General features: G+C 49.2%; 1 protein-coding gene across 4 annotated transcripts in view; it reads right to left on the bottom strand.

Moving 5' to 3' along the window:
• The window catches only part of KATNIP (katanin interacting protein), a 228,715-nt gene that overhangs the window by 162,774 nt on the left and 51,747 nt on the right, over positions 1–14,194 (bottom strand). For all 4 annotated transcript variants that reach the window (XM_061153071.1, XM_061153072.1, XM_061153073.1 and 1 more), the window contains exon 3: positions 6,003–6,079. In XM_061153071.1, coding sequence (XP_061009054.1) covers positions 6,003–6,079 — 77 coding nt within the window. The remainder of the gene's footprint in view (positions 1–6,002; positions 6,080–14,194) is intronic.

Here is a 14,194-nt window from a genome sequence, read left to right as displayed (position 1 = left end):
GAAACTGATAAATGAGGAGATAATTAGTCAGACTGTGAAAGGACTCACTAGAGGAACTCCTCTACTGCAGCTGAGCGCATCAGGAATACGCACGTGGCATCAAAGAAAAGTGGGTGTTTTTTTTAATGGATAGCCTACTGCCCTTGGTGTCTGGGATTCAGGAAAATCAGATTCAGTCCCCTGCTTTGGTGGAGATGGAGCCCCCAGCCACTTGCGGCCCTATCACACTCTGATCTCTTCCAGCAAGGATCCCCAGCCTCTGGGACCTAATGCCTGATGATCTGAGGATAGAGCTGATGGAATGATAATAGAAATAAAGAGCACAATATGTGTAATGTGTTTGAACCACTCTGAGGCCATCCCCATCACCTGGCCCACAGAAAAATCGTCTTCCACGGAACCAGTCCCTGGTGCCAAAACGGGTCGGGGACCACTGCCTTATAGATCTGTATGTTTCACATCACGAGTCTCCCTGTCTCACACCACAGTATAGTATCTGTGTGCCTGTTTATTCTCCCTTCATGCCACCCCTCACCCCGGGTGTGGGGTCTGTGCTGAGTGCAAGGAAAGGTGAGGAATACTCTCAGAAACTATTTCTGGAACTCAAGGTCTCGCAGGAGAGAGAAGGCATGGACGCGCATCCTGATACAGCCCCCGGGTATCTAACCGCGTCGCAGGCATCGTTTCTGCTCATCTCGTGATGACCTTCGGGGGCACTTGTACAGAGAGCTCTTTCGCACAGAAGACGAAGTGGAAACACTGGTCAGGGTACAGGGTGGCACCAGGGACTGTGACCGGGGACATGAGATGCTGGACAGCTGGGTGGTCGGGGCACAAGCAGGGGTCCAGGTGAGGAGAGGACTTAGCTGAGCTCCAAGGGCAGGGGCGCGATGCCCACCGGTCTGCTTGTGACCAGGCTTATAACAACTGTCTTGGTCTATAGGCGCCTCGGCTCCTGTGTGACCGTGGGCTGGCCACACGCCTCCTTTGGACCTCAGGTAAACCCAGGGTCAACCGAGGGGCTCTCTAAGTGTCAGGCATTCAAGGATTATCTGGATGTCTGCTCACTTTTTCTTTTTTTTTAAATTTGACTGGGCCAGGTCTTAGCTGTGGCATGTGGAATCTAGTTCCCCAACGAGGGATCGAACCCAGGCCCCCTGCATTGGGAGTGCGAAGTCCCAGCCACTGGAACAGCCAAAGAAGTCCCTCAGCTCACTTTCAAGAAGACATATTTATCACCAAAAAGATGATGATGATGATGGAGAAAGCATACTTGGATGGGTGGGCTTACTGCAGACCCTCAAATACCTTGTCCTTCTCCATCCTTCACTGGCCCAGGAATTAAGATCCTGGCATTGGCCCGGTTTATAGATGTACTTGCCCAAGGTTAGAGAGTCGAGGAAGTGGCCGGGATTTAAATTCTGGTCCATGAGGCTCCAGAGCTCATCTCCCTGCCACGTCATCCTGCTGTTTCTTGCCTCCTCACCAGGCATCACACCGCAGAGCTCCACACAAGGAAAGTTCGGAGGAGAAGCAGAGCTCCAGGTAGGGGTTTTTGGAGGCAGGGGCATTTGAATGAAGCCTTGAAGGATGGAGAGGCGGGGGACAGTGGTGCAAGGAGCCTGCCATTCCTCCTGGAACCTAGTGGCTCACGAGCTCCAGTATTTGTCCTCTAGGAGGTCACCAGGCCCCATCCGTGTGGGCGGAGGTGGCGTGGTGTGGAAGACCGAGCTCCGTGCTGGAGGGTCTGCCATTTCCTAACTTTCGTGGGCAAGTCCCTACACCTCCGGGGCCTGTCTCCTCTTCTGTAAAATGAGACCCAGGATGCCTAAGCTCATGAGGATGGAAGGGGATGCCAGATAAAGCTCCAGCTCAGAGACCAGTCTGTGCAACACCCCCTCAGAGCTGGTTTTCCCCTTTCTTCCTTCTGCCTAAATCTTCTCATGGGGCAGCGGGTTCACCTCTCACTCGGGTACATTTTCATGGCAAGTTTCCCCCAAACAACGTTTTTTCCCAAAAAAAAAAAAAAAAAACCATTGTTGGATTCTTAGATCTTAGACCTGCCGCCCTCTAGCGTGTATATTACAGCCCCACTCAGCCGTTAGCTCTTAACTGTTCCTCCTGTCTCAGTCCTTTGATGATTCGGGCTGCTTTTTCGTGGGTCCTGTTAGGCATGATTACATCTTTCATGAGGCCGCCGAGTGAGCAGAATCACTAAGCATCCTCTGGGCAAGGGCTGTGCGCAGGTCAACAAGAGCTGCCGCATCTCCCCCACCCTCCCTGGTCCTCTGCTGGAGCTCATGATCACTCTCGGCCCCTTCTGGCCTAGTCCCGGGTAGCCTTGTGCTCACCCGCCACTGCTGGGGGAGTTCCCTGAAGGCCAGGGCTGTGTGGCAGACACCTGTCCTTTTCATTTGTCCAGTCACTCGCCCCCGTCTTCCAAACACAGCTCAGATTCCCCTTGAGAACTGCCCCCCTTCCTCCTCTTACTCCACGTGGTTTGAGGGAGACTCACACCCTTGCCCAGCTTCATGGGGTGGCCCAGGAGGGGCCAGGCAGACTCTGCCACCCCACCAGGCTCAGGACGGCGGTTGGCTCACGGATGGAAACTCAGGACTTTTGAGTGAGGATGGGCCTCAGCACTTCTGTTGAAACTATTAAGAAAGATGTGTTTTCTTCCTCTAGAGGTAGGATGTCCTTGGGTTTCCAGGGACTGCCTTGGCCTCTGTGAGGGAGGCACCTTTGTGAGATGATTCCAAGGTAAGAAAGCAGAACTGAGAGATGGAGATTGACTGATTTCCGTGACCCACTTTGAGTACCTGGATCCAACTATGCCTGAAGCCTGATTATCATCCCAGATTTGTTTATTTCCCAAGGCAATAAGTCTCACTGTTTAAAGTCATTTACTTTGGGTTCCTGTCCCTCTGAGCAGAGGAGCACTAACTAAGGCTGCCTGTTCCTTCACTGCAATCTTCTCCTTAGTACTAGTGCTAATGCCAGGCAATGAGAAGGTACTCAGTGGAATCCTGCTGAGAGAATAAAATAACCTGATCAGCATTTTGTGGGCAGCTGTGTTCTGGACAGGTCTCTGAGAACTCAGCCCAGTGATTACACATCCCCTTCTTGGGTCACAGGCAACCCAGTACGCAGACTGGGTTTTCACCTCCCTCTGTGCCCAATATGAAGTTCAGAGGCTGGGATTTCCCTGGTGGTCCAGCGGTCACGACTTCACCTTCCAATGCAGGGGGTGAGGGTTTGATCGCTGGTCAAGGAGTTAAGATCCCATGTGCCTTGTGGCCAAAAAAGTCAAATCAAAAAACAGAAGCAGCGTTGTAACAAATTCAGTCAAGACTTTAAAAACGGTCCACATAGAAAAAAAAGTTTTAAAAAGGCTCAGAGGCTGGTTTTCAACCCAGTCGTTTTTTTAATTGGTGTATAATTGATTTACAATGTTGTATTAGTTTCTTCTCTACAGCAAAGTGAATCAGCTATATGTGTATATATCTATATGTATAGATCTATATACAAGTGTATATATACCCTCCCTCTTGAACCTCCTTCCCACTCTACCCAGTCTTATAAGTAGATTTCCAACTCAATTTCAGTTTATCCCTACAAAACCCCTCCACAGTGAACTTAGAGCCACTGGCAACCCTGGCAGATTTCTCTCCTCTGGATTACTGACAACAGCGTCAGACAAAACATAAATAAGAAAGTACAGAGACTTTGCTGGTGGTCCAGTGGTTAGGAGTCTGTACTTCCACCACAGGAGGTGCAGGTTCAATCCCTGGTCTGGGAACTAAGATCCCACATGCTGCATGGCATGGCTGGAAAAAAAAAAAATGTAGGGCCCAGCTCCACCACTTCCCTGCTGCATGATCCTGCTTGCTGTCCTTGGTCTCCACTTCCCCATCTGTAAAATGGGTGCAATAACTGCCTTATCAGGCAGTGTGTGGATAAAACGAGATGATGGGGGTGAGCTGCCTGCCTCACAGCTGGCACCTCAGCAAAGGTGCCTTCTCAGGCTCGATCTGAGGACAGCTCTGGGGCACTCCTACTCTGCACATGTCTCCATTTGGAGGCGATTCTAGCTTTACCTTCTAATTCCCTGGCATCGAGCCAGTTCCCTCTCGGTGACAAACACATCTCCCAAATTTTACGGCAGCTCTGTTTTGGCATATTTTTTAATTGCCTTTGTTCTGTGACCTCTTCTCTGGCTCTTCTCAGCTATGCTATTGGCCAGTGCCTCTTTGATCATGCAAGTATTGATCCCTCGATTAATGAGAAGCAATTTGATCATGAGGAACTATGACACTCTCCTCCCAGACAAGTCACGTGTATACGATTCAATGATCGCCCAGGTGTTCAGTGGCACCATCCAGCCTGCCAGAAATTGAATAAAAACATTCTGCTCCCTGGCATTGATGATGATAAAAACCCACATTGGTCTAATCAGCGCAAGCCTGGGTTTGAGGTTGCCCCTGGGATGGAGGGAGACGAGCACAGAGCGTGGGCACATGGGATGTCGCCTGGCATTTCTGGCTGGTCTTGGAGAGTTTATCTATTCAGAGGTGCTCTACTGGGGGCAGGACTGCCTTGCTTGCAGGCATCTGGAGTGAGGGCAGGTCTCGTTGTTACAGATACTGGAGGTCTTAGTGAAATTTAGTAAGAGGACAGGTAGGCAGGGACGCAAAACTCCTACAACACATGAGGCAATCCTGCACCATAAAAGCTTTCCCCATGCAGCACGCCTCCAGGGCCCCAGCTGACAAGCACTGGGAATCCAGCCCATCAGACAAGGGCTGAATTCATATTCAGAATAACAACCCCCAGGCTCTCTTGCCTACAAGACCCCAAGCACAGCTCCAAAGCACAAAGTCCCAAATAAGTTCCCCTGTCCTTCCCGCTCCTGCAGATCTGGGGGTGTGGGGCTGTAGTATCCTTCTGTCTGTTTTAGGCTTTGATTTGAATTCATTACCAACATCTTGGCGGGGGAGGGCTTTCCAGGTGGTGTTAGGGGTAAGAGACCCAAGAGATGCAGGTTTGATCCCTGGGTCAGGAAGATCCCCTGGAGGAGGGCATGGCAACCCACTCCATTATTCTTGCCTGGAGAATCCCATGGACAGAGGAGCCTGGCAGGCTACAGTCCATAGGTTCACAAAGAGCTGGACACAACTGAAGCTTCTTAGCACGTACACACCAACATTTTAAAACTCAGGATATTTCACCACACAAATCCAGATTTTCACTGTCTCCTGTCACTTTGGAGGATATGAACCCCTGGGCGCATGAGAGTTCCAGGTGCCCACTGTCCCCACTGAGCTATCTTCACTCACTGCCTGGCCCCTCCTAGCATCTAAGTTTGCAAACCCAACTTTCCCCAAGGTTCCAGGGCCTGAAGACAAACCACAATGAACGGCAAGTGAACTTGCACAGCCTTGCCAAGGCCTGGAGAACATAATACTTCTCTCCAACCAGACCAGAAGCTTTGACCTCAGTCAGTACACATAGCATCGGGCTGCAGGTTTTTTATGAGAACTGGCACTCCAGAGTCAAATCAGGATTGACAGCTTTAAACGACATTGACCAACTTCAAACACAAGTGTAAAAGGACTCCCCCTTTACATAACAAGGCATGATTACAGGCTCAGATTTCCGGGGACCTTCAAAGCCTGTGAGATCACAGGCTAGGTTATTCACGCATGGGCCCTGCCAAATTCTAGCTTTTCTTAACAAACCCAGCTTCTCCCAGAACAGGAGGCATGGAGACGAGAGGCGGGCCCCACACGTCTGACGGTTTGCTACAGTTCAATCGAAAGATGCGATTAAATCAGTGAATGGAGAAATAGGAACTGGGATGGCAGATATTATTCCAAGCCTCCGCGTGGAGGGCGACTGCAGCCCGTTCCGATGTGAAACCGAGCCTGCACACTGTTAATAACTCTAAATAGGCTTTTGATTTGGTTAATATCAAGGGCTGCTGTCGGGCGGCTGCATCTTACCGGTTCTTCTGCTGGAGCAATATTAAATACTCATCGTGCTTCTCATCAAAGTCTGTCACCATGTCCTTTGTGTAACCCTGAAATCAAGAAACAGAGTGGTGTGATGTCGGAATGCAGGGCAGCGTTTACTGAGGCCCAGGTGCAGCACACGCCCCACGGGAGGCCGAGAGGCAGAGGCTGACCTTGACGAAGGCCCCGCTCCCTGGGCGCATCACCCTGGCGACCCAGAGCCCCAGAGACTGATGGCCCAGTGGGTTTCCAACATATGCAACTAACAATCTATGGAAAGGAGAAGGGCGATTTGATTCCCCAGCCTCATTGTTATATTCCTCCCATGCCCTAATAAAATCAAGGACTCTGAGAAGATTTGGGCTTTACTGTTTCCTCCATGCTCATGATTTGGTGATCTCTATTGCCCTAACCATATGGAACCCAGATCAGTTGTTTGAGAGAGAAACCTCATTTTTTTTTTATCTTGCCACTGTGAAAGAAATGCATGCTTGTTATAAACAACTCGGTCATTACAAAAATATAGGATGCAGAGAGGGAAGGTCCCTTTGAAGCAGATGTTTGTGGTTTTCTGCTTCCCTTTCTGGTCGCAGAATTCTGGATTTCTTTGGGGGAACCATTCAGTCCCTTTTTCCAGTTTGCTGGCTTCCTTAGATGCCCTTGAAAGTTCCTTTGGTCTCCTCTCGGGTCACATGACCTTGATGGTCTCGCCCATCAACACAGTACTTCCCCTGGCCGCAAGGATCCACTGGTCTGGGGATGAGCCTCGGCCGATACCTGGCCCTTGAAAGTCAGCCCAAGGACTTTACTGACACTCCTGGGGAAAAGCTGCTCTCTTTCCACTCGGGGACTAAGGTGATGAGACGCAGGCTTGGAAATGCCTGAGAATGAAGTCAAGAAAGAAGATGGCAGGTCCCAGCGATGCAAAGAACAAGAGTCCTAATGACATAATTTGGGACCCTGGATCCACCCACGCCTGAAGACTAAGTGTCTGGACAACTTAGTTATGACCCTAACGTTATTTTGTTTCAACTGAGTTTCTGTCATTTGCAGCCAATAGAATTATAAGTTGTATACCATGCCCTGATCATTAGAGATAACTCTTATTAAAGATTTTTACAGCTCTATGGGGGGATGGTAAATGTATAATAAACTATAAATATTAAAAGTGACATACGGACCTCCCTAGTGGTGAGGTGGATAAGAATCTGCCTGGCAATACAGGGGACACGGGTTCAATCCCTGGTCTGGGAAGAGTCCACGTGTCCAGGAGGAATTAAGCCTGTGTGCAACAAGGACTGAAGCCTGCAAACCTAGAGCCTGTGCTCTGCAACAAGAGAAGCCACCGCAGGGAGCAGCCCGCACACCCCAGCCAAGAGCAGCCCCCATTCGAGGGAACTAGAGAAATCCCACAAGCAGCGACGAAGACCCAGTGCAGCCAAAAACAAGTGACATATGTAATACCAGTGAAACCTCCATCATGATCTGATACGTATTGCACTAGATGTTTTTCTTTGCTTATAATATGTATATATCCACATTTATAAACACACACACAAACACACACGTTCTTTTAAATGAAAGTAGGGTCATACCGTAAACAATGCTTTGCCCTCTTCTATGCTTCTTAACTAATTTAGCTTCTTAACTAAAGAGACAGTGTCAGCTACATTCTAGTCACAAGTCAGACGGATTAAGTATTAAATGGCAAGTAAGACGCTTGTAATAGAAACACAATTTGTGTGAAAATCCTAACGATTATCATGGGGAGGAGAAAAAAAAGAATTTCCATCATTCTCTTCTTAGCTTCTCAAAACCTGCCTTGCACCCCATTAATCTACCAGAACTCTTCCCAAGGGTGATCCATAACCTCCTTAAACAAATATAATAGCTCTTTCCGGCTTCATCCTTTTCCATTGATCCAGGGCCACGGGGAGCTGTTCCGACCCATCCGTTCCCCAAATTCTCCCCCTCTAGCTTCCACGGTTCTGAATGAGGCTCCTCCCCTCCCGCACCTTCTCTGGCTGCCCATCCTCCTTGGCCTTGGATGTGGATGGTCACTGTCTCTGTCCATCTTGCCTCTCTGGGCCTTTCTCGCTCTGCCTTCCCCTCTCCTTCTAATTACAAGGAAAGGGGTCCCCTGGGCGGGGAGGCCAGAGAGTCCCTGCTAGACCAGGGCTGACAGCCCAGCCCCCTTCTCACCCCTTTTCCTGCAGGAAGGACTCTAGGTTGTGACTATCTGCTTCCCTCTTTCCCTGTCGCCCCCGACTTTTCCTCCCAGGCTCCCCTCTCTCTGGGCCACCAGGGGACAGGATGCTGGATTCCCATCTTCTCTCTCACCCTGAATCTCTGAAGCCTCCGAGTTTTCCCAAGGTTTTTCAGGTTAACTAATCTGGCCAATCAGGAAGTGAGGAGTAATAAGAAAGGATGATACTATGAAATCATAAGAAATTTAAACAAATTAGCAATAGGTGTTCCTATTCCTATTTCCCTGGCTTCCTGAGAAGCCCAGAGACATTCCTTGGTCCTCCCTGGACTGAGTCCTGCCTCATCTTGACTGTGAGGAAAGCACCATGAACTCAGGAGAGCTGGTAGGTTGCGGGATATGTCTGGAGAGGATTCTCAGTTCCTTTTTCAGAACAATGCATGTACGAGGCGGACAGTTGACGCAGCATTTCCATATACATGATTCTCCTTTGATCTTCACGGCAACCCTTGAAGTGGTTATTACTACCCCATTTAAGATACAAGGAAACCCATCCCATGCGCCTTCCGGAAACACGGATCCTACTCCATGGTAATTTACATAACTATTTTGAGATATTAAAATGGCCACTGATATATTATGGTACGGGATGAAATATTCAATGACATTTTTAGATGAAATATGAGACTTCAAAGAGATCTCAGCTCGGGGTGGGCTGCCCTGGGTTTTCACCTCCGGGAATACATTTATTCGCCTCTGCCAGGAGGGAGATGTCATTGGAAAGATTTGAAGAGCTCAGGCACAGAGCCAGCAAAACTTCTCATCAACCCCATGTTTCTCAAATGCTGATGTGTGCACAAATAACCTGGGACTGTGTGGAAAGCGAGGTTCTGATTCAGGGGCCCAAGCTGACACCTGCAACAAGCTCCCAGGCAATGCCCGATGGGCCACACTTTGCCAGTGAGGCACTGGACAAGTCCTGTTTATTCCTCATTATTCACAATACGTCCATCTCTAATCAGGTCAGCATTGAACTTGAGCTGTGAAGAATGTGAGCCTTGGAGTCCAGTGTGTGTCGCATGCTCAGCCGCTAACTTGAGTCCAACTCTTTGTGACTTTATGGACTATAGCCTGCCAGGCTCCTCTGTCCACGGGATTTCCTAGGCAAGAATACTAGAGGGGGTTGCCATTCCCTTCTCCAGGGGATTTTCCCGATCCAGGGATCAAACCCACATCTGTTGCGCCTCCTGCATTGGCAGATGGTTTCTTTACCACTAGCGCCACCTGGGAGGCCTGGTTTCAAGTCACAACAGTGCTATTTGTTTCTGTCAAATGGAGGTAAAAATAGTACCTGTCTGGTTGGATCTGTCTTTCCCTCATAAGCTTCCCTGGTGACTCAGTAGTTTAAAAAAAAAAAAAAATTCCACCTGCCAATGCAGGAGACACAGGTTCCATCCCTGATCTGGGAAGATCCACTGGAGAAGGGAACGGCTACCTACTCCAATATACTTGCCTGGGAAATCCCATGGACAGAGGAGCCTGGCGGGCTATATAGTCCACGGGGTCACAGACACGAATTAGTGACTAAACAATAGCAACAACAACATACAGTTGAAGGTGAGTTGGATGCAATAACAATAAAAAGATAGCACGGAATCTGGCACTTGGGTAGTTCTCAATGAATGTTAGTTAGAATTCCATTTACGGAGTTCCATTATTTAAATAGTACCATCTTAGCCCCGCCCCACCCCACCCAGCTCACTGCTGTCCTGATGCCTTAATTATTTGATTCCCTTCCCCTCCCAGCTCCCCCCAGATCCTCTTCAAGGCCCAGCTCAGCTCCCCAAGTCTCCATGAAGGCTTCCCTGCCATTCTCACCCCCTCTCACTTCAGCTCAGTCTGAAACCCCACAATTAGTATTAAGTTACATACAATACAGGGTGAAATCGTATATAATTAAGTGCTACGTTGTAAGCCTTTAACTATATCTATTGCTCACTCATTATCTGGGGATTTGGAGACCTGGAGGGGAGCCCTGAACTCTGCTACTTACCTTCTCTGAGCCTCTGTTTCCTTGTCTGTAAAAAGGGCATGTTAATAAGGTCTACCTTGCAGGTCTACTCTAAGAACTAACCAGGGGAAAAGTGGAAGTCATTAAGGATCCTTTTCTTGCTTCTTATTACTGATTCCCCAGCTGGATTATAAATTTCTGGAGTGTAGAACTGTGGGGAAGGAGGGGACCAACCATCATGTGGGAAGCCTGGAGCCCAGGGCCCCAGTCTCAGCTTCCACATCAGCCAGCTCCGTGATGATAACCACTGAGGATGACCAAGTGCCCACTCAGTTAACTCTCATCCTGGTCAGATGCCAGACACCTCTCTCCCTGGCACGGCATATTTCACTTTGCTGAGGCTCTATTTCTCAGGCTATAAAACGTGGAGTGTGAGAGTGAGTGAATATTAATTAATATTTAAGACTTCCCCCTGGAGTAGGAAATGGCAACCCACTCCAGTATTCTTGCCTGGAAAATCCCATGGACAGAGGACCCTGGCTGGCTACAGTCCATGAAGTCACAAAGAATCAGACATGACTGAGCACGCACACACACCAGACATCCTGAAAACACGGGAGAACCTTGTAAAGTATCAAGTTTATCATCGTCTTTCAACAAACATTGATCAAGTGTTTACTGTGTGGCTGTTACCTATGCAATGAGGATTTAACAAAAACTTCAACCCAATGGGTAGCCAGATCCCAGCTTGTCTGTAGACTGTACCCAACCCTCAGTCAGGGGCTGATCCTCACAACTCCGCCCCCCATTCCGGTTCTGAGTGATGTGAACGGCACTCCCTGCTGTCAGGCGCTCAGTCAAACAACACACTGGCCAGGGGTCTGTAATTTAGGGAATGGCCTGCACGGGGGTCTGGGGACACCCATTCAAATGAATGCATAATGGTATTTTTCTGGGAAGAGAGTCCATCACTTTCATCAGATTCCCAAGGGCATCTGAGGCCAAAAAAAGGAGACAATTGATTATGCTGTGCTGGGCACAGTGGCTCAGTCATGTCCGACTCTGTGCGACCCTGTGGACTGTAACCCTCCAGGCTCGTCTGTCCATGGGATTCTCCACACAATAATACTGGAGTTGCCATGCCCTCCTCCAGGGTTTCTTCCCGACCCAGGAACTGAACAGCAGTCTCCTGCATTGCAGGCAGATTCTTTACCAGCTGAGTTACCAGGGAAGCCCCAAGGGATTATAACAAAAATGTATAAAATGTGATGCAGAGATCTGAAGGAGGGGACTAGGGAGGCTCCTGAGGGCACGGCCAGGCTCAAATCCTTGGGAGTCATCCTGAAAGCCTCACCCACTCACTCACTTTCCCAGTCCAGGTCCAATCCATCAGCGCAAGTGAAAAACACCACGTATTCCCAAATCTGACCACTTATCCCCACCTCCTTGCTACCACGCCGGTTCAGGACTCCTCACTGTCCTCCTGCTCCTACCCTCCCCGCTGCCATCCATTCTCCCTGCGACACCCCGGGAGTCCTGATGAAAGGGAAGCCGAATCATTCCACTTCTCTGCTCTGGACTCTGCACGGGTTCCCAGTGGCCACCAGGCCCGGCCCACTGAGCCTCCATCCACATCTCTGACCACCTCATCACTCCGGTACTCGAAACACCCAGCCTGTGCCCACCCACCCATGGGCCTTTGACTCACCATCCTTCCCCCGGGTAAATACCCAGATTCCTCATCTCCTTCAAGGCTGGTCTCAGATCTTACCTTCTTGGCGACATCCTCCCCAGGCATCCTATTTAAAATTACAGGGACTTTCCTGGTGATTAAGACTCCGGGCTTCCAACCCAGGGAATGTGGGTTCAGTCTCTGGTTGGGGAACTAAGATTCCACACACCACACAGACTGAGCCAGGTGTCACAACTAAAGAGCATGTGCCACGACAAAGATCAACCAAACCCCGATGCAGCAAAAATAAATATTTTTAAAAATGGCAAGCCATGTACACACACACACACACACACACACACACACTCCCAAGCCCTCACTAATATAACCTCTCCTTGATCTTACTCATCATGCCTCTTATTACTGGGCCATCCCTCCCTGCACTAGCATGTAAATTCCATGAAGGCAGGGACTGTGTCTGTTTTGATCACATTGCATATTCTAAGCCCCTAGGATGGTGCCTGGCACACAATGGGCCCTCATTAAATGAATAAATAAGGAGACGTTTGAGCTCAGATTTGAAAACTAAATGGTCTGGGGACTTCCCTGCTGGTCCAGTGGCTAAGACTCTGTGCTCTCAATGCAGGGGGCCTGGATTCGATCCCTGGTTGGGGAACCAGATCCCACATGTCAAAACTAAAGAGCTCACATGCTGCAATGAAGATGGAAGATCCTGCGTACCACAACTAAGACCTGGAGCAGCCAAATAAATATTAATAAATAAAAATAAATATTAAATATCTTCCCTTGTAGCTCAGTTGGTAAAGAATCTGCCTGCAGTGCAGGAGACCTGGGTTCAATCCCTGGTTGGGAAGATGCCCTGGAGAAGGAAATGGCAACCCACTCCAGTACCCTTGCCTGGAAAATCCCATGGACAGAGGAGCCTGGGGGTGCAGTCCATGGGGTCACAAAGAGTCGGGCACAACTGAGCGACTAACACACACGAGATACACACGAATATTGAAAAAAGCAAGTTAAAAGCCTCGCTGGACAACAAGAGAAAGGCATTCCACACAGCAGGAGGAGCAGGAGCTAAGGTTGGGGAGTCTGAAAAAGCCTGAAAGGCTCATGGATCAGTCAGAAGTTGGGTTTGCCTAGAGTGACAGGTGCCGAGGAGGCTCGCGTTAAGTACGGCAAATGGTCTAAGCAATTCAGACGTGACGTGAAAGCCAAGTCCCACTGCCATCATTGTTCTCCTTATCATCTTTATCCTTAATGCTAGCCCCAGAGAAATTTGTAGAATTTTATCAATGGCCATATTATTAGTTCTCTCTTGGGGGGAAAAAATGGAATTGGAAAGAAACGCCTAGAATCAGTTATGCTTAAAGGAGCTCGACAGAGTCTATATTTCAGGGATCACGTACTCCTCTGAGGCCAGAAGATTGGAATTCTCCTAAAGAGGGTTGATTTAGCGAGTGCCAGAGCCTGAGCTGCATTCACGAGCAGCTGAGAACACTGGACTGGTTTCCGGGGCCGGCAGATGTCGGGGACCTGACTTTGCAGGTGTCAAGTCCCATTGGAGAAGAACAATAACTTGGAATGGCTTAATGAAGAGGCTGTGAACACGCTGTGTCGGGGGCACCACGCGGAGTTCACAGAGCACTTCCGCACACCTGACTTACTCCATCTGTTCTGCTCCTCCCCCGGCCAAGTGCCACATCTTACCGCAGGGACGATTTATGAGCAACAAGCGCATGTTACAGATTACTGGAGCCCAGGTTTGGGGCCACTTCAATGACCATTTAAGGTGCTTTTTGTGGGCATCTACAAGAATGCAGAAATGGCAACCCACTCCAGTATTCTTGCCTGGAAAATCCTATGGACAGAGGAACCTGGTAGGCTACAGTCCATGGGGTCACAAAGAGTCGGACACGACTGAGTGACTTCACTTTCACTTTACAAGAATGCTATGCCCTGGGATCATTATCCCCATTTTACATAGGAGGAAACTGAGGCTTTGAAAGCTGAAGCAAATTGCCCCAAGGCCATGTCCAGGGGAAGACAGTGGACATTGGTTGTTTTTGTCATTTTTTCTTTCTTTCTTTCTTTTTTTTTTCACTGCACCACAGGGCATGCAGGATCTTGGCTTCCTGACCAGGTATCAAACCCATGCCCTCTGCAGTGGAAGCTCGGGGTCTTCCCCGGACCACCAGGGAAGCCCCTATTCATTTTCTTCTAGTTACATCTCCTCGGTTTTCCTTTGGGAAACCATCTCTCCTCACTCTCAGCACACA

This window comes from Dama dama, chromosome 10 (assembly GCF_033118175.1).
Source record: "Dama dama isolate Ldn47 chromosome 10, ASM3311817v1, whole genome shotgun sequence".
Classification (NCBI taxonomy): domain Eukaryota; kingdom Metazoa; phylum Chordata; class Mammalia; order Artiodactyla; family Cervidae; genus Dama; species Dama dama.
The sequence above is the reverse complement of the archived record's forward strand: the minus strand, read 5'-3'. Positions and strand labels throughout refer to the sequence as shown.